Source organism: Phoxinus phoxinus, assembly GCF_949152265.1.
Source record: "Phoxinus phoxinus genome assembly, chromosome: 13".
NCBI classification, from domain to species: domain Eukaryota; kingdom Metazoa; phylum Chordata; class Actinopteri; order Cypriniformes; family Leuciscidae; genus Phoxinus; species Phoxinus phoxinus.
This window is the reverse complement of record NC_136888.1, coordinates 26,594,669-26,613,932: the sequence shown is the minus strand read 5'-3', so window position 1 is coordinate 26,613,932 and position 19,264 is coordinate 26,594,669. Positions and strand designations below refer to the sequence as shown.

The 19,264-nt window shown below is 37.6% G+C and overlaps 1 protein-coding gene across 2 annotated transcripts in view; it reads right to left on the bottom strand.

Moving 5' to 3' along the window:
* Nucleotides 1-833: 833 nt before the first annotated feature.
* fut8a (fucosyltransferase 8a (alpha (1,6) fucosyltransferase)) overlaps nucleotides 834-19,264 on the bottom strand; it is a 93,419-nt gene continuing 74,988 nt past the window's right edge. For both annotated transcript variants that reach the window (XM_079633674.1, XM_079633675.1), the window contains exons 3-10: nucleotides 17,648-17,766; nucleotides 16,116-16,278; nucleotides 14,675-14,789; nucleotides 10,522-10,759; nucleotides 6,303-6,549; nucleotides 5,394-5,570; nucleotides 4,824-4,974; nucleotides 834-2,581 (exon numbers count right to left, since the gene is read on the bottom strand). In XM_079633674.1, coding sequence (XP_079489800.1) covers nucleotides 2,249-2,581; nucleotides 4,824-4,974; nucleotides 5,394-5,570; nucleotides 6,303-6,549; nucleotides 10,522-10,759; nucleotides 14,675-14,789; nucleotides 16,116-16,278; nucleotides 17,648-17,766 — 1,543 coding nt within the window. In that variant the 3' untranslated portion in view covers nucleotides 834-2,248. The remainder of the gene's footprint in view (nucleotides 2,582-4,823; nucleotides 4,975-5,393; nucleotides 5,571-6,302; nucleotides 6,550-10,521; nucleotides 10,760-14,674; nucleotides 14,790-16,115; nucleotides 16,279-17,647; nucleotides 17,767-19,264) is intronic.

The window sequence follows — 19,264 nt, the reverse complement described above, 5'->3', positions numbered from 1 at the left end:
ATCATTCGAAATTGAAACCTGTATGCCTTTCTTAGTTCTAGAACCTAAAAGATATTTTGAAGAATGTTTATAACCAAACAATTTTGGTTAACATCGACTTCCTTTCAGGATGGATGGAAAATTAGATGGACAGTCAGACAGATAGAAAGAGAGATCAAAATTGGATGGATGGATGGATAGAAAGGAAATCAGATAGACAGAAAGACAAAAAAAACGGATGGATAAATGTATCGAAAATCAGATAGACAGTCAGACAGATAGACAAAGATACAAAAAATCATACGGATGTATGGATTGATAGAAAATCAGATAGACAGACGACAGCATGTTTGAGTTGTTTTAACAGAAAGCAACTTGCACTGAAAAAATATGTCAGTCCCATTGTTTTGTCTGAAGATGCACACCAGTAATGTTTTTTTTTCTAGGGCAGCTTATAAAAGCCACTGTGACGTCATCCTTATGTCATGGCCAACTATGTCAAGTTGTGGCCTCGAGATCCTATATTAAGGGAACGACATATTTTTCTCGTGGCCACGAGTTTAATACGTAAACTAACCTGCGTGACCATAGCAACCTGGGATTATCAGAAATATATGTTAATAAATTATTACATTTATGTTAATAATAAAATAATATATATATGTTAATATATAAGAACATAAAATAAAATTGGCCAACAAGAAAACAGGTTTTGTCTTTTAAATCCATCATTCACAGATAATTTCTTTTTTATTTCATATTTTTATATTATTATTATTATTATACAAAAAATGCCTACGTCTAGAACATTAGAAAGCTTTATATCACAGATCATATGACACAAGCAGTTCAATAAGGTTCAGTTCACACAGATTTATTGACATGGCGATTTTGAGTCCTGAAAGTGTCAGGAAGCTAGTTCGGTTAAAATACTCTCGTTTATAACCAAACTGTGTGAATAAAGCGGAATTTAGTGCAGTAAAATAGCACTGAAAACATATTATGCTAGTGTGTGAATATAGGCTAAATATAAAATAGAAAACTGGGACAAAAAACTTACAATCTCGTGTTGTGCTAGCACAATAATTAAACAAAAAATAGTTTGTCAGCTTTAAGTCAATTGTCCCTAAAGAATAGCCAAACATACATACGTGCACACACACACACACGCACGCACGCACGCAATATTAAAATAGAGACATACACACACAATAGTAAAATACAGACATAGACCAAATTTGGCTGATCAATTTATTTGATCTGCTTACCAAAGAGACAATGCCCGCAAACATAAAACAATGAACAACTCCTTCATGATTAACTAAAATTTTGAATGACAGCAAGTGTCATTCTTACCATAATTATTATTTCTCTTCTCATCATCATTATCATATCATTAATAATATTAGTATCCTTATCTTCATATTAACTGTCATTTTCTTATCCGTTTTGTATTTTAAAATGTAATAAAATGAAATGATCTCTTAAAAAACATGATGGACACACGGCTGTGGATAAGACACTACATGGAAAGGAGGGGAGGAGTGTAATTCTGCGTGGAAAGGCTGGTCCGTAAGGCTCCAGAGTCAAAACTCTTTCCGTAAAAGTCAATCGCCCTCATAGGCACCGTTTCCGCACACTTCACACACAAACGCACATACACACTCACACAAACACATGATAAACCTTACAGTGAAAATAAAAACAGCATAAGTCACATTTAAAAGCACAGTATGGCAGTGGAAATTAATAGCTCATGGGTGTGAAGAGGAGTGTCAGTTGGCAAAGCGATGGCATGAGAGAAACGAGTAGAGTGAGGCTAGAGTAAAGGATGCCATCATTGTGCACAAGGAGGTATAAGAGCATAGGAGGACGAGAGTAACCCGGGTTTATGATTCCTTTGTCATGATCGGTTTGGAGTCGCAATGTTTCTTCTTCCAGTTGTGTTCTTAAATAAACGTATTTAGTCCCCTTCATTACCCGGAGATTAATTAGAAAGTACCTACAGTACAGTGCCTTCCGTTTCTGTTGTCTTGAGTTCATGCTCTTTTGTTTTTTGTCTTCCACGACCCTGATTGCCATTTCAGGGGGACTCAAGGTCCAAGCACCAGAGTTAGGAAGATGTCCCAAAACCCTTTGAAGAACCCCTAGACAACACACACACATGTACACGAACACATTCATACACACTCACACACAAAGTGCATTCCCGTTTGGGTGGTCCAGGGTTTCCTCATTTCATAAACAAGAGTATTTGTACTGTCTTTCTCTACGGCTTCTTGAGAAGTTTGTCCGCCTCTGGGTACGTGGGATACTTCACTGTCTCGATCTTCTCTTTGACTTTATAGGAGGGGTAGAGGCCAGTGCGGCCCATTTTGCGGTTGATTCCCTTAGAGTATCCGTCCCAATGATTGCCCGCGACGCCGATCAAGTCTCCAGGCTCTAGTGGGATGTCTTCGCTGTTGCGTGGTTGGTGCGGGTAGATGGCGATCTGGTTGTGGGCGTTCTGCCCACCAAAGTAGTAGATGTCGTCGAGGGAGTAGAAGAAAGAGGAAGCGTCTGGGTGGAGAGTCTGCATGATCTCATAGGCCACTCGACACACCTGTGCACAGTGGAAAGGAAAACAAAAGACACATGTTCACAAGCCCCTTTCAAGCAGAATCCTCTGAGTGGAGTTGAAAGGGATATGTAGTTGCACCTGACAAAGATGAATGGACTTTACAATGGTTAAGTGCTCCTCATGAAGAGATGAAGTGAAGCTTAAGGAATATTAGAACAAAGTACCCACAGTCTGGAGCATACTGCACACAAAAATGTTGAGATTTCGGATTTCAAAAACAGAATTTTTTGACTAGCTGGCCTTTGCAGGGGTTTTTAATCAGTTTGTCAGTTTTGTCAAAGTCTTGTTTAAAATGTATCAGGCTGCTGTATGGATGATGGATTAAGAAAAGTCACTGGACCAAAAGTTTTCTTTCTAATTCTCGACATGCTGTGGTCATTTTTATGGATCTTTACGATTGTTGATTGGTAAAGTCTTGCTCTTGGAAGGCTACCATTCTGTAGAGTAGGGCTGGGCGATATGGCCAAAAAAAAAAAAAAAAAGAAGTCAATAACGATAATTATCACAATACAAATCTTTATTTCTTTCAAGTTTAAAGGCAGATTTTTGCTCCTTGTGGTTTTATCATCAGATAACTTGACAAAAACTTGTCAAACAAGTGAACATTTTACTGTAGCTTGAGTTGGGATGCAGATGTAAATGTATGTTTATTAACAAAAAACAATCAAATTACTTCCGTAGTATTTGGATCTAGTGTTTAGAGTATTTTAACCACAGGTAAAACCACGCATTGCATCTCACTACCAGGGTAAAAATATTTTCAATAGTGCTATGGTATTTGTTATGAAAAACAGTAGCCTAAAGACATTTACAGTAGTATAATACAAATGCAAACTGCTATAGCTTAATAACACAAAATACTCCATAATATTCCACATTTCTGCCACAATCCCATGGTTTCAGTTAGTGTTTCTACAGTAAATCATGGTAAATGTTGGCAACTTGTGGATCGAAAAGCCTTCTAACTGTATTGTTGTGGCTCAGTGTTTCTGTGTTTCTTCTGTTTTCTGCATCAGTGTTGTTGAGAATGTCAGCGCTGTTTCAACTGGCTTTAAAGTAGTTGAAATCTCAAGGCATTTGATTTGTGGTTTGTATGTGAGAACTCTGCACCGAACTCGAACGCTTTTCACCTGATCTCACAGCGCTGTTTAGTGGTAGTGTGATTGAGACAGTCAGCGAGTAAATGCATTCATTCTAAGCTCAGTGTGTTTTGAGCCGAACTGATAAATGTTCTGTGTGGTGCGCGGTTCAAACAAGCAGCTCTGTGTCGTTCCGCTTTTGGCACATTCACTGTTTATGTTTCTCATACGCAACAGAAATGGCAGGCCTTATCAGTTATTGCCACAAGCTACAATTTTTTGGAGTGCATACACATTATATTGAATACTTATCAAAGTTGAGGTGTTCAGGGTTACTTGAAAATAACAGACGGGTGTGTTACTGAAGTCTACAAAAAGGAAGTCCCTCCAGAAGCAGAGTTGACTACCCCTATGACTCCAGTGAGATCTTGGCTAAAAGTCTTGGTACACTGTGACATCCATGGTCTTTTATATGTGAGAGTGCACAATTGTAGCAAAGACTGCTCCAACGCGTCCCATTGATAGCTGGTTGGAGCAATCACACTGCATAACTGTCACTTTTATCAGAAGTCATAATGTCATAATGGGAATTAATCAACTGGCAATAAATATGTCACACTAGCAATTTGTAATTTACAAATATTAGTTAATATCATTGATTTTGGCGGCCAAAATAGGCAGCCAAAAATTGTATAGTGTGAATTCATCCTAAGTGGGCGATTCGATTCCTGGCCAGAATAAATGGACCAGATTTTTTGTCGATAGTAAAAGGATTTGCAAGACTATTTATTGCCAGACACCATTGCTGGCATGACAACTAAAATCACAAACCAAACATAAAGTCAGCATGCTATTTCAGAGCTGACCACAAAGTCTGCAGAGAGGACTTGAGTTTATCCATAAAAAAGCTGAAGCTAAAAAAATAAAAACTACAGCAAAGAGGAACAAGAATAAACGGAGAGTTATAGAATGGTCAAGTCTTAACCCCATAGAAATGCTGTGGGAGGTTTGGGCAGTACATGCAAGAAAACACATGCGCAATTCAGTCATCACACAGCTACAGGTGTTTGGCGAGCAGAAAGGGACATGACCATGTAGTAGACAAACAGAACAAAAACTTTTATAAGAAGTGGGTCAGACTGTACCTGTGAGGAGAAAGTGCACACTAAGAAGTTTGTCCTGGAAAGGAAGTGGATATCCAAGATGACTCCTCTCAGAGAGTTTTCAGTGTAGCGGTTGTGTAGCCCCGCAGACCATGAAATAGAATTATCACTAATAAATTCATAATCAGGGTACCTGCAAACAAACACAAAACAAGTGTTGATTAAAAGGCCCTCCTGATGTGCTATGTTCCAAACCCTGGTCAGCTGCCTACCTAAGAGTACAGCAATTTTAGGCATCATTTCAAGCATGCTTATGACGTCAAAGCTGATCCAAACAGAGAAAAAACCCAAAACTCCATCAGGTGGCAGAGAAAAAAACCTTGGGAGAACCCAGGCTATACCATTACAGTGTTTAATTTCAGTCACTTAATGATGACGTTCCTTGTTGGTTAGAATGGTTACAACTTAGTGTATTCTTAATGATTCTAAGCTGTTCTCTTAATGATTCCTTTTGTCTTCTTTATTTCCAGTTAAAATATCTAAAGAGACAAGATCAATTTAATTGAGAAGAAACACTGCATGGGATACTAAGACTGTATAAATTGTACTCACTTAGACTTGGCCTCTTGCAGTAGAGAGGGGTCGTCGGTGGCGAGGTAAACCCGTTTCTTGTCCACATGCATGCGCTGGGCCAGGCTCTGGTAGTGGTCCTCCACATGCGCCATGTACTCTTCTATGGGGTGGAATGCCGCCTCCGTCCCTACCTTATCTGTCCGGCGCACATGTACCCTGGAGAGAGGAGCAATTCCTGGGTCAGGCTGATTGTGTGTGTCCGTTTGAGAAAGGGATTCAAGGTCGCCAAAGAACAGGAAAAATACAGACCAGCAGAATAAAATTGTGTTATTTTTTTAAACGGATGTTTAAAGGTTTTACACTTTGGGGTGCCGGTTTTCTGAAAATGCCAACCATTATGAATCTATGTGTGAGTTTAAGGATGGGCGCCTGAATAAAAAGATGACAGAGAAAGTACGAATAGTGTGTGCGAGAGAGATAGAGACAGAAAGATGGCTGTGAGTGGTTGCGTTCCCAGTAGAGAGCAAAGTGGGTGTAAGTGGAGATTGATTGTTGGAGCAGTGCTGGTTTGTGTGAAAGGGTCTCTCTCCTCCTTTTCTCCCCGTCCTTCCCTCTCTCACACATACATACATTCAAAACCTTACCCGTGTTTCCTAAGCTTTAAACATACAGCTTTAAACAATGGGACTACTATTGATAATAATTATTATTATTATATGAAAAATAAAAATGTATTATATCTTTTTTTAAAATTGAAAATCTAATATTTTGGACAAAAAATTATTTTTGAAAAAGCTTATGTTTTAGCTGATTGCTTAATTTCCCAGGAAACAATGAGTCACAATTATTTTAATAAGTATAGTAAGCATAGTACGTTCTGGTTAACTAATAAAAAACTGTGAAATATGTACCCGAGTGGATTTGATGGGATAATGTGTAATGTCTCACCCTATAATGGGGTGCTTGAAGCCCAGCTTGTTGGTGGCCTCTTCCATCTCCTTCATCAGCCAGGCCTGAGGGCGGATCAGGTACTTGACAAACTGAGACACCCACCACACGGCTGGGTCTCCGTGAAGCCTCTGAAGTCGGTCCGCAAGATCTTCAGGGATGGCCAGGGGCAGGTATGGGGGACGAGGGTGCAGGCTGTCCACGATGGGCAACTCTATGACCTGAACATCACGATCGTTTGCTTCACCTACAGACAAAGGCACAAGACAATGAGCGGAAAAGATAAAGGAATGCACTGGAGAAATGAAATATTGCAGAATGGACTGTAAATTGGCCCAACATGCTTTTCCAATATGAGATTAATTTACAATTAGCAAGTCAATAAAGCTTGACGGAGAAGCTGCTCACAAGGAATAAAGTGTGTGGGCTGAGAACACAGGAGCAGGAGAGGAAAAAAAGACACCCTTAGGCCACAAACATAATACACGTAGGTATAAAAACAGATTCAAATGCCTGCTGTACATCCTTTACATTACATTACATTACCACCTCTGGCAGGCGGTTTTATCCAAAGTGACTTACAGTGCATTCAAGGTGCACAATTTGTCAGTGTGTACCGGTATATGCCACATACATCACATGCCTTCTTGTATTAGTGTGGCGGTAACACACCTCAAGGGGTGAGGTGATGGAGTTCCCTTCAAATGTCTTTGCCATTTCACTGGATGTGTTATTATGTGCTTAAACGCATGCCAAGAGTATGTTTCAGGCCATGGGGATGTAGAATATATTGGAAGCCATATCGGTATATATAATGTGCATATATACAGTACTGTGCAAATGTCTTAGGCATGTTAGTATTTTCACACACACAAAAAAAATGGTTTTATGCCAGTTATTTCTCTTTTGCTGTAGTATGTCAGTAGGAAATATCAGTTTACATTTCCAAACATTCCCTTTGCCATTAATTATAATAATTCTCACCAGAAAAAATTGTTTTAAGACAGTTATTTATATAATTTAGCTGTAGTGTGTCAGTAGGAAATATCAGTTTACATTTCCAAACATTTATTTTGCCATTAATTGTAATAATCCAGTGAGACTTTTTGAGAGTCTGACAACAGCCGGTGTGCTCCAAGCGGAGATCTGATCTCACCATCATTGAGTCTGTCTGTGATTACATGAAGAAACAGAAAAAACTGACACAGACTAAATCCAGAAGAACTGTGGCAACATCTCTAAGATGCTTGAAGACACCTTCCTGCAAACAGCATACCGACTGTTGTCAGATTCCTTGTGCATACAAAAATCTCGGTGGATTATTAAAATGAATGGCAAATGGAATATTTCGAAATGTACACTAAAAAAATATTCTGGTGAAAATACTAACGTGCCTAGTCCGAAACTTTCGCATGCGTTTTTTCGTATTCGTGATTCAGTGCCTCTGAATTGTCGAAACACCGTTCAAAATGCTTGCTACGGATGCAAAGAACGCAGAAAATCGAACCCGATCCAAAAAATTTTATGACGGACGAAAGTTTGTAAGCGTGTTTGACATAGCGTGAGGTCATATTTATTTTTTTAATGTGCGAAAATATCTGACTTAACTTTGGACTTTTAAAACTTCGGACTTTTTAAAAAAAGGCCTTAAGACTTTTGCACAGTACTGTATATATATATGAGCATTACATGGTGGCTGAAACACTCTAAAGATAATATCTGGAACAAAAGGCAATAACTCTTGAAAAATCCATATTGTTCAACCATTAGCATGTAGTAATGGGGGAAAAAAATTATCAGGGAGAAACATCTTCAAAGAGACTGTGTGCCAGGTTTAAATTATGCCTTATGCAGCATTAAATGTTAAAAAGTATTTTCACACAAAGAAGTGTTGGAGAAACTCCCCAGCCGTTCTTATATAACCTTGCTGTTAGGCTCTTTGCATGTGGATGAGGTTTTTCCAGCCCAGCACCCCTCATTGCACTGATAAACAAAATAACTCTCTCTCTCTCTCTCATCCTCATTAGAGCAGCAAGAGAATCTAAATTACATCTTGTCCTTGCATCCCGATGAATAAATTGAAGGGGGGGGGGGGGGGGGGGGGGCTTCAGGGGAGGAGGCTTCTTTATTATTTTTAATTCATGCTGTCTATGCGTATGTACCGCTGAAGCGACACTGATTCATTTTAATGCCGTATGTGTTTGGGTGTGCATGTTGCTAGGGGTATTTTCTCTAAACGCCAGCAGGATTATCCTGAAGGATTTTGTCTGCCCTTCGACCCTGTGCGTGTTATAACTAGAGGCATTAACAGGGTTATGTTATGCACATTATTGAGAACCATCTCTCGAAAAGCTCCACTAGAATTAGCCAGAATTCATTTGGGTATCGTCAGTATGGGCGTTTATTATGAGAAGACGAAATGTCAATGTGTGAAAACTGATGGCATGGCACTAGCAAAACCAAGGTCATGGGTTCAATCCCAGGGAATGTAAAAAACAGTGAGTACCGGACCACTTCGAGCTCCATCTTGAATGCATTGTAAGTCACTTTGGATAAAAATGGCTACCAAATGCATAAATGTATAACGTAATGAGTTGGAATGGCATGTTTAATTTCACTCGCTCCATCTCTGTCAATCTCACTGGTCCGTGGAGTGTAGAAACTCAGACTTTAGGGCAAACTAAGAGAGACTGTGTCCTCTGGGAGGAAAGAGTGATGGGAAAGCGCTGCTTTTGTTTTGAGGTCATTTCTTTCATGTTTTAAAGGCAGTGAGTCTCTCCTTCCCCTCCGCTTTCCTTTTAAGAGCACAGCAGGTTCACTCCAGCTGTAGAGAGATTTCCCCGAACACTGGATTCAGCCTATTAGACAGACTCTTACACAGGACCAGTGTATATCAAAATGACCGTTAGTGTGTTTCCCAACTGAACACTTCAAAAACATCCATTATTGAATAAATGTTCTTGCATTTATGAAAAACAATCAGCTGACCAGCACTCCAATTGACAATTTAAAACAGCGAGATGCCAAAAAAACATGTGTACTGGAAAGATAAATAAAAATAATAATAATTACAGTACATAAAATAAACAAAATGCCCATCCCCAATCTCAGCACAAGAAACAAGCAGATGAAGTGTATTTTCAAGGTCCCTGATCACTTCTAAATTTCACCCAACCATCTGGCACATTTTTAGCATGGACTGAATTTAATTAGGGATGCGCTAATATCAAAATTCTGCCAATACTAATAAGCTTAAAATTTGTTTTGTGTTATGGCAGCTAACCGACAAATGGCAGATACAATTATATACTATTTTGCTTGAATAATAATAATAATAATAAAAAAACTATAAAAACTAAAATTAATCATTTCAGATGCTAAAAAAATTAGGCATCACAATATTATAATGTATAGATTAAAGATGTTGATAAAGGTAATCTGAATGTGCAAATATGGGAAATAAGCATGAACAATAACATATCCAGTATTGACTGATATATCCAACAGATGAATTAAAACAAAACTATATTATCTGCCGATAACCGAAATACTGTGCATCCCCTTTGTACTACAGTCTGTACAGTCTGCACAGTATTACTCATTTAACATTCGAAGAGATCAGCCAATCATAGCTGAGGTAATTTGAAACGTTTGGGTTCAGTACGATTGTTTTGACGATTAATACTTTTATTCAACAAGTATTTATTAAATTGAGCAAAAGTGAAAGTAAAAACATTTAACAAACACCCTCTAATTAAAAAAAAAAAAAAATGCTATTCTTTTGAAATTTCTATTCGGAAATAAAACCAAGCATCATGATTTCCACAAAAATATTAAGCAGCAAAACTGCTTTCAACATTGAAAATAATAAGAAATGGTTCTTGAGCAGCATATCAGCATTTTACAATGATTTCTGAAGGATCATGTGACACTGAAGACTGAAAATTCAGCTTCACCATCACAGGAATAAATTACATTTTTAAATACATTTAAAATAAAAAACAGTACATTTATAATGAATAAAATGTATTTTGAACAAATAACTGCAACCTTGAAAAATCGTACCAACTGCAAAATAAAAAAAATCTTACCAACCCCAAACTTTTGAAAGTAATCATAATAATAATACTTGAAGTGTGATTTAGTTATTGCACTTTTTAGCCTTGAATGTGTGTGTTATGTGTCCTGTCTTGTTTGAGTGTGCGTGTATGTTACTGACCAGACCAGTGTCCAGTGGAGGCCCCCGTGCGGTCAGTGCAAGAGTCGCTGACGGGTTTAAAGACGGTCTCCCAGCCGCCGGTGGCGTAGCGCCAGTTCTGTGACTCCAGTATGAGCGTGCGCTGCGTGCCATAGGCGATCATGAAGCAGTAGACCACATGATGCAGCTGGCAGCCGTACCCACAACCCTTATTGATGTTACACACCAGCTTGCGTGCCTTGCTGCAGTCCGGAGGGTTCTACAGATCAGTAAAGAGAAAGAGAGGTTTGAAGGTTTCTACACATACAGGACAGTTTTTGATACTGAAATCGTACCTTAAAATGTCTGAATTGCATTGCATTACAGTAGAAAGACAGTTTGAGGCTGCTGTATACGACATTTTTTACAGTCCAACAGGTTCCTTGATCTGCTAGATGTCAAAAACACCATGAATTTGCATTTGGCAAGACAGACAGCTCAAGTGTGTCTTTTGTACCGTGCTGTTCACTGAGCAGTTCAAGACATTTGTATTATACATCTTTCAAAACCACCAGTAAGAAAAAAACATGATAGGATACAGAGAGAACCAGATTTATCAAGTTCTCCAATCATCTCTGGCATGAAAATATTTTTAGTATGTGCTGGAGGAAATGATACATTTGGCCCTAATGCCTGAAGAAAATAATGTCTGAATGAACTTGGCTGGATGAAAGAAAACGAAACAAACAAGACAAAAAATGGTCCCTCCATGTATTGCTGTTTCTCTCATACTGGGACAATAGAGAGGAGAATGACTGGAGTAAAGAGAATGGAAGGAGCAAGAGATAGATAAGAGATGGATGACAGCAGTGTAGTGAGACAGACAGAGGACCGTCATTCTTCATAAGAGACACGGCTTCTTTGTTATCAACCTGTCTGTCTCTCACACACAAAGTAAAATACACTCCATCACTTTAATCACACTCCAGCTCTCATTACCGTTTCAACCCGTCTCTCTGATGGAGAGAGAGCATTGAAACAAAGTTATTAGCCAAAGTTAATGTAGTACAAGAAGCACAAAAGTTTTCCCCTGGGCCCAATGAGTAGATTATAATACAAAGCAGTGTTTCTCAATCTTTGCCTGACCCATCAGAACGATCCAATGTCTACCCATCATCATCATCAATCCAGGAACGTGTTACTTTTAAATCGTATTAATACTGAATTTTATTTAGCATTATCATTAAATAGATATTATAACAATGCTTCACATTCAATGGGATACAAATGTGTGTAATGTTTTGCTGTATTCAGCCTCAATATTTTAATATGATACAAATTATAAATAGATACAAAATATTTAATTGATTGTATAAAACAAGTATTATATATAATGTATTGTGACTATTATTATTCAAAAGTTTGCTATTTGAATAGGTTTTAAAATGTTTTTTTTTTTTCTAGGATGGCAAAGCCGAATTTTCAGCAGCCATTACTCCAGGCTTCATTGTGACAGAAATCAATCTGATAGGCTGATTTGCTGCTCAAGAAACTTTTTAAACTAAAGTCTAAAGTTTAAAGTCGTTGCCCTGCTTAATATCTTTGTGGTATTCTTTGATAAATAGACAGTAAAAAAAAAAAAAAAAACAGCATTTATTTGAAATGTGTACATGCATTCATGTTCTGTATGTATATGAAAAAAGGAGATATTGATTATTTCATAATAATTGTCAACAAAAAACACGTGGTTGGCACAAACCATATGTATTTTAATTGCACATAAACCCATTTTAATGTGATCGGTCATATTTTATGTAAACTTGTTTTTTGTGAGTTTGCTTGCTTTTGCTAAATGCCCCATTACCCACACTTTTACCCAGAATACTAAAAATAACTAAGACTCTTTATTTCGACTTTTTTTTATTTTTAACGACTTAGCATTGCAGACCTAAGACCCCCTTTTACCACTGCTTACTGTATAAAACTTAAAGATAAATCTATCACAAATATGCAGTTACAAATATGATTATCAGGTAAAAGCCACAATGTGCTGTTGACATTCCATCTTTAACTTCACCGTGTGACAGCGGTTTAAAGTCTTTCTGCAAGAGAATCAACCGAGAATCAGAATCAAGCTGAGCTCTGCTGATTACAGCCTATGTGCTTGTGCGTGGCACTGCATTGTGTTGCAGCTGAATGTCAGTCTAGTCTCCAGTGTGGAGTCAGTGCAAAACAACCGCCCCATTCCGTCTCAGAGAGAGAGACAATATACTGCTGTCCCGCCAAATGAAATATAATCACCCCTCTCACTGATAAGGGAAGGAGGAGTGAGTGAGTATGTGATCTTGTTCAGCTAATAGACTTTATTCGAAACAGAAGCCATGTTTAATTTGAAAAAACAAACAAAACATAGACAAAACAGAGGCTGTGAGGGATGGAAGCAGTGCCAAATACTGTAGGCATGAAGAGAACCCTAATATTCATGAGCTAAGCCATATATGTGTTGTTCAATGAAAAGTATATTTTTTTTGACATTGTATCCCCCGAATCTTGAAAGTTTGGTTATATTTTTGAACAGATGTAAAGTCCATTGAGTACATCGTCTGTTCATGGGTGCTGATCAGTTAATTAAATGAGAACTTATTGAATGAAACGGTTCACAAATCGCACTGAACAATTAATTTGTGAATAGAACCGATCCGACTGCATCTGTTTTTGAGTCAACAACTCACTTATTCACATGATCCAGTCAGAGCGAGTCCCCAGTTAACAATTCACTGAATTCACAAGTCTGACTCAAAATGAGCCGAGAACGGGAGATCCTCTGAGCTTGAGTGCGTACACGAAAAGTAAGTTACTAATGCCAAATTTATTATTGTAAATGAAAATCATATTTAGGACACGACTATCAGTTGTTTGTGAACTAAATCTGCTGTAAAAGGGTGAGCTGTTTAAGCCCACTGTATGAAATGCTTGAATGTGGACATGTTGTTTTTTGTGTATGACCATCTGAACAGAGTAGGTTTTAGGTAAAAACTAAACAATGTTAAAATAACTCAAATTAATGTCCATGCATCTTCCCTGCTGCCGTAGCAGTTTCAAATGATATAAAACGAGTATGTTTGTATAGCGTTCTTCTTAAAATGTTAACACATTTTGCCCTATGTGACGTCTTTTTTTATATTGCATGTTTACACTTGTCAACACACATTTTGTTTTTCCTTATTTTTATATACTATTCCCTGGTTTCACAGACCAGGCTTAAGCCTAGTCCCAGACTAAAATGCAAGTTTGAGCTGTTTTAACTGAATGCAACTTGTCTTGCACTGAGATATCAGAAAATATCATTGCTTTGTCTCAAGATGCAGATCAGTAATGTTTTTTTTTCTCTAGGGGACGTTAATAAAAGCTACTTAAATGTCCTAATTAAACTAAGGCCTAATCCTGGCTTAAACTTAATCACAGCCCTGTCTGTGAAACCAGGCCTAAATGTTATATTTTATTGTTATTTTAACTTCCTTACAAACTGCACTTTTACTCAAGTAGCACTATACCTGCATTGACACCATTATATGAGAACTGAACTGAGCTGGACGATGAGATCACGGTTTTCTCCTGAGCGACTATATATATATATAAATTAACTAAATTAACAAACTTTTTACAACAAAAATGAACCATCACTGAGCTTACTTAAGCTGGACTGTGATGCTATTTTCTTCTAGAAACAAACTTTGTTGCATTATTTTTCTGTTGTCACTGTAAAGCTGCTTTGAAACAATCTGTATTGTAAAAAAGCGCTATATAAATAAAGGTGACTTGACTATACAATACAATTCTTCTTCTTATATTCAATTTAAAAACTCTTTCAAGAGCCTCTTATTAGATTTTTAACATGCAATTTTTAATAAAAAATGATTTTGGTATTTGTAATGAATCGGTTAAGTAAACGATTCAGTGATCCATTAATAATATCAAAAGACTCACTTGTAGCCACCTACTGACAAAAAACACACTAAGCGAATTGGTTTGCAAATCTGAACAAATTTTTACAGAACTGAATCAAAATCTTAGCCACAAATGCCATCAACTCAAACTCAAGGGACAAATGACTGAAAATGTAAATCATAAATATAATAAAGCCTTTCTAAAAAATTAAAAAAAAGAAAACAATTAAGGTGAGTATGTTATGTACCTGTAGATACATGATTCTGTTCTGTACTAGGTCGGACACTTCTTCAGCTTCCTTCTCTCTCCAATCTCCAGCACCGTCTGCCTGGCTCAGATGATACAGGTCTGTCATGATGGACCTAAACATCACATAAACACCACTGTAAAACACAGCTCAAAACTACAAACAACCACATCACAGCGTTTCTGCTAATTAAACCAATTAATTATGGCTAATTACAGAGCATTTTGTAAAGAAATAACATTAAATTAGTTTGAAATTCGGCCTGGCCTATGATTTGCTAATCATCCACAATACAATTAAGACTGTTCTAGTAATGATTAAAACATTTTTTGCGTCTGTTCGGCATTACATGGTCGCCTTTTTTCTCAAGTGTGAGAAAACGCACTGATCTAAACATACACACCCATTAAACCTCAGTAATGGAATTACTGCCACATGAGATTACAGCTGTTTAGAAAGAGATTAGAAACGGAGAGTTTTTTTTCCCCTTTTAATAAAATGTAGTACATGATTAGGACAAGTCAAAGTGGAGCTTGTGCAGAAAATAAGAAAAACAAAAGGTATTAACCAGTTAATTTCAGTTAATTTCTGGTTAAAATCAGTTAATTATTTTTTTCTATTGTATAATAAAATGTTTTGATGCCTGTACATCAAATACATTTTTCTTTTTGTATGTCTTTATATTGTATTGTAGGCTTATTAAGTTAATTGTGTAATGCAGATTTAATGAGAGTATAGGGACTGGCCAATCGTTTCAAATATATCCTTGCAGAGTGTTTATGTTATGATACCGTAATATTTTTTTAAAGCTACTGTTGCATTTGAAGTTGATTTGGTTTCCTAATTAAGAGCAATAATTGTACAGAATGTTATGTTTTGAAAAAATATCACCTTAAACAGGGGGGGGGGGGGAATCCTAAAAACTTTTTAGGGGATAAATATAATTTTTTTCCCCTTTTTTTCTCATATTTAGTTTACTACTGTTCAAAAGTTAGGGGCACGTGAGACTTAAAAAAAAAGATGCCGCAAAATGATCAAAAGTGACAGTAAAGACATTAATAATCTTACAAAATTTTAATATTTCAAACAAATGCTGTTCTTTTGAATGTTATATTCATAAAAAAATCCAGAAAAAACTGTCATCGTTTCCAAAAAAATATTAATCGGCACAGCTGTTTTCAACATTGATGATAATAAATGTTTCTTGAGCAGCAAATCAGCATATTAGATTAATTTCTGAAGAATCATGTTACAATGAAGACTGGAATTATGATGCTGAAAATTCAGCTTTGATCATAGGGATAAAATACATAAAAATAAAAATAAATAGAAAACTTACCACCCCCGAATATATTTGAAAGGTAGTGTAGATTTATAATACAGGCATATCTGCCTTACTGGTCAAAATAGTGTATTCATGATACATAGTTGTGTGTATAACCTTTGCTGGTGTCCCAGGTCCTGCAGGAGTGTGTCAACATGTTTCTGTAGCGCTCCAGTCTCCACCAGTGCCAGTTTCTTCACCTCACTGCGTACGAAATACCACAGTTCCCTAACACCGTTCTCCACCTTCCTCCTTAGCTCCTCCTGGTCCTTTCCTGGGCCTGCACACATGCAAAAACAAGCATTTATTTATAATGTTTTTTCTAAATAAATGCTGTTCTTTTAAACTGTTCATCAAATAATCCTGGCAAAATTGCTTTTAACATACAACAATACCAATAATAAGAAATGTTTCTTGAGCACCAAATCAGCATATTATAATGATTTCTGAAGGATCAGGTGACACTGAAAACTGGAGTAATGGAGTAATCACATGAATAAATTACATTGTAAAATATATGAAAATAGTTAATATAAATGTAATCTGCTCATTGTTATTGAACCAAAAATAATAACATTATGCATTATATACTATGCTCTCTAGATATCTATATTGACTGACGTCATCCATTAAAAAAGAAGTTACAGCAAATAGCATTCAGGGATTTGTGTTCATATGTGGATGAAGGTATAGAGCGTTTGTTTCGTGCTGTTGGCCATATGAAAGAATGTGTGTACTATAGTCTGTGTGTCCTGCTGTGTACATGTCTGGATGCTATAGGCAGCGCAAAGTTGTGTGTGGGATTAAAAAGCGGTGTCATTCAATAAGAGTATCAGTGGCCGTAAAACACACGGCTGTGATCCTGTGTATAGTGTTTCTCTAGTGCTTCCTCTCAAAAGATCATTCACTGCAATACTATAAGAGCTGATGACCCAGAAACCAGCCAGAGAGGATGTGTGTGTGTGTGTGTGTTTAGGGCTATTATACAGGACTGAGGACAGGTTCAAAGCTTAACACCTGAAAAAAGATAATAGAACCCATTATAATCAATGATGCTGTCTACACTGAATGTGGCGCGACACAACAAAGTCCCGATTGTAAACTGATGCCCCATTTCTGATGTCCTTCAAAACTCGCATTACTTCTACTAGCATGATAAGTGAACCAGCGTCCCTGGATCTCTGCTGGTTCACATACAGTCTTAATTATAAGTTAAATATATACACTATATAAAAATATTTAGAATTACATTTATTTTTAAATGTGTCTGGAGAGTCTAAAGACTTTTTGGGGCCGCAGTGTATATGCACAGAAGGTAAAGGGTGGCTAGAGGACGATTTACACAGACCGCCTGTAGTGATATGACCGTCCTTCACTGCAAATACTCACTCTCATACACACACACACTTTTCATCCATATTAAAAGGGTCCTATTAATTTGACACGTTTCATCTTTCCTTCACTCAGTATTAACAGCAAGCTATTACTGCACATCTGAAAAAGAGCACGCACACGCACACACGCACACACGCACACACGCGCTGGCCTGACCAGCAGAAAAAAATCCTATTGTTCCGTTAGCTTTACATAAAAACTATAAAACTCTGTGGTGTGCATTTATTTAGATTAACATGTGTGTATTTACACACCATCAGCAGGGAGACTACGGTAAGAGTTGATCTTCTCCTTCGCTCTGATCAGTTGCTCTTCAAGTTTACGTAATTTACCCACGGCTCCAGGACCACCATCGGCCTGTCCGTCAGGTAACCTGGAAGACAGAGAGAGAGAGAGAGACATGTTAGCATGGCCCTTGCCTGGGGAACTGGCATGTTCACGCTTATGAACATTTGAACCGGTGTGAGCAAGAGTGAACGTGTGGCCTACTGGGTCAAGGTGAATTGTGGTTGGCTAATTTCCCAGGGGCCTTCGCTCCTTACTTCCAGTTCCAATTTAATGCAATGATCAGTTGCGGCAGCCACTGCGGGCAATTCATTTGGTGGCAGGGGCTATTCATCACACACAGACTCACAAACAGTTGACCGAAGCCTGCCCAGCGTGGGCTCCTCAAGTCTAACACACACACACACACATTTCCATCTTATAAATTTCATTACCGACGAACATCCCAAGACCTGAACCTCCATCATTCCCTGACACTCCTTCAGCCAAATGTAGTTCATTTATGAGATGACTACCTTTACTAGACTAAATATCCAGTACTCTCTCTCTCTCTCTCTCTCTCCTCTCTCTCTCTCTCTCTCTCTCTCTCTCTCTCTCTCATCTCTCTCTCTCTCTCTCCTCTCTCTCTCTCTCTCTCTCTCTCTCTCTCTCTCTCTCTCTCTCTCTCTCTCTCTCTCTCTCTCTCTCTCTCTCTCTCTCTCTCTCTCTCTCTCTCAAATTACAAAAAGATAAATTAGTTTAGCTAAGGGCCACTTCATTCTGCTTTTATCGGCCGGTACATATTGTTGGCCGCTAAATCGGTGCATCTCTAATATATGCACCGATGTATCGGCCAACAGTCGGTATCGGACGATAAAAGCATTCATTTTCACTACTCATCGGCTATCAGTCGATTGTTTAAAAACAGCCAATGATCAGGGCTGATTATATCCTGTCAATCAAAAGGGGGTGGAAAAACATGTTCAGACTATAACTCAAACTGTGTAAAGAAAATCTATTTTTTTGTTGAATTTAGGGCAAGTTAACATGACAATGATGCATTAACAGTTAAAAAATGGAAAAAGCAACGTTAAAGCAGGCTTGATTTCACCCTATGAAACTCCCATAGTTCAAGCCAGTGTTGTCTGCGTGTTTTTCCTACACCAAACATTATTTGCGCGTCTCCCATCCAATAATCGCAAAGAATTTTTGTCCTTTGTTACTTGTGATAAGCAACAAAGTCTCAGCTTTCAAATTCTGTCCATTTTATCACCTCAGTTCAAAGCGCAAGTTTTTTCTTTTACTTTAACACAAGTTATAGCTCGAAAAAGCATGCAAGAACATCAGAATGTATGTTGAAAGATACAGTACAACTTACTAAAATGAATCATGTCTCATGCAATCGATTAATCTGTGTTTCAATCACAGAAAGACGGGAAAAAAAAGTTTGTGAAAAATGTCACTAAACATTGCATTTACCTCAGAAAAGTTATTAGTTAGCTATAAATAAACACTATATAAGTGCATGTGCTTTGGCCACAAAATCTGACGAAACCTTAACACTTGTTCCATGTGGTTTCATAACCACATGGAACAAGTGTTTATGA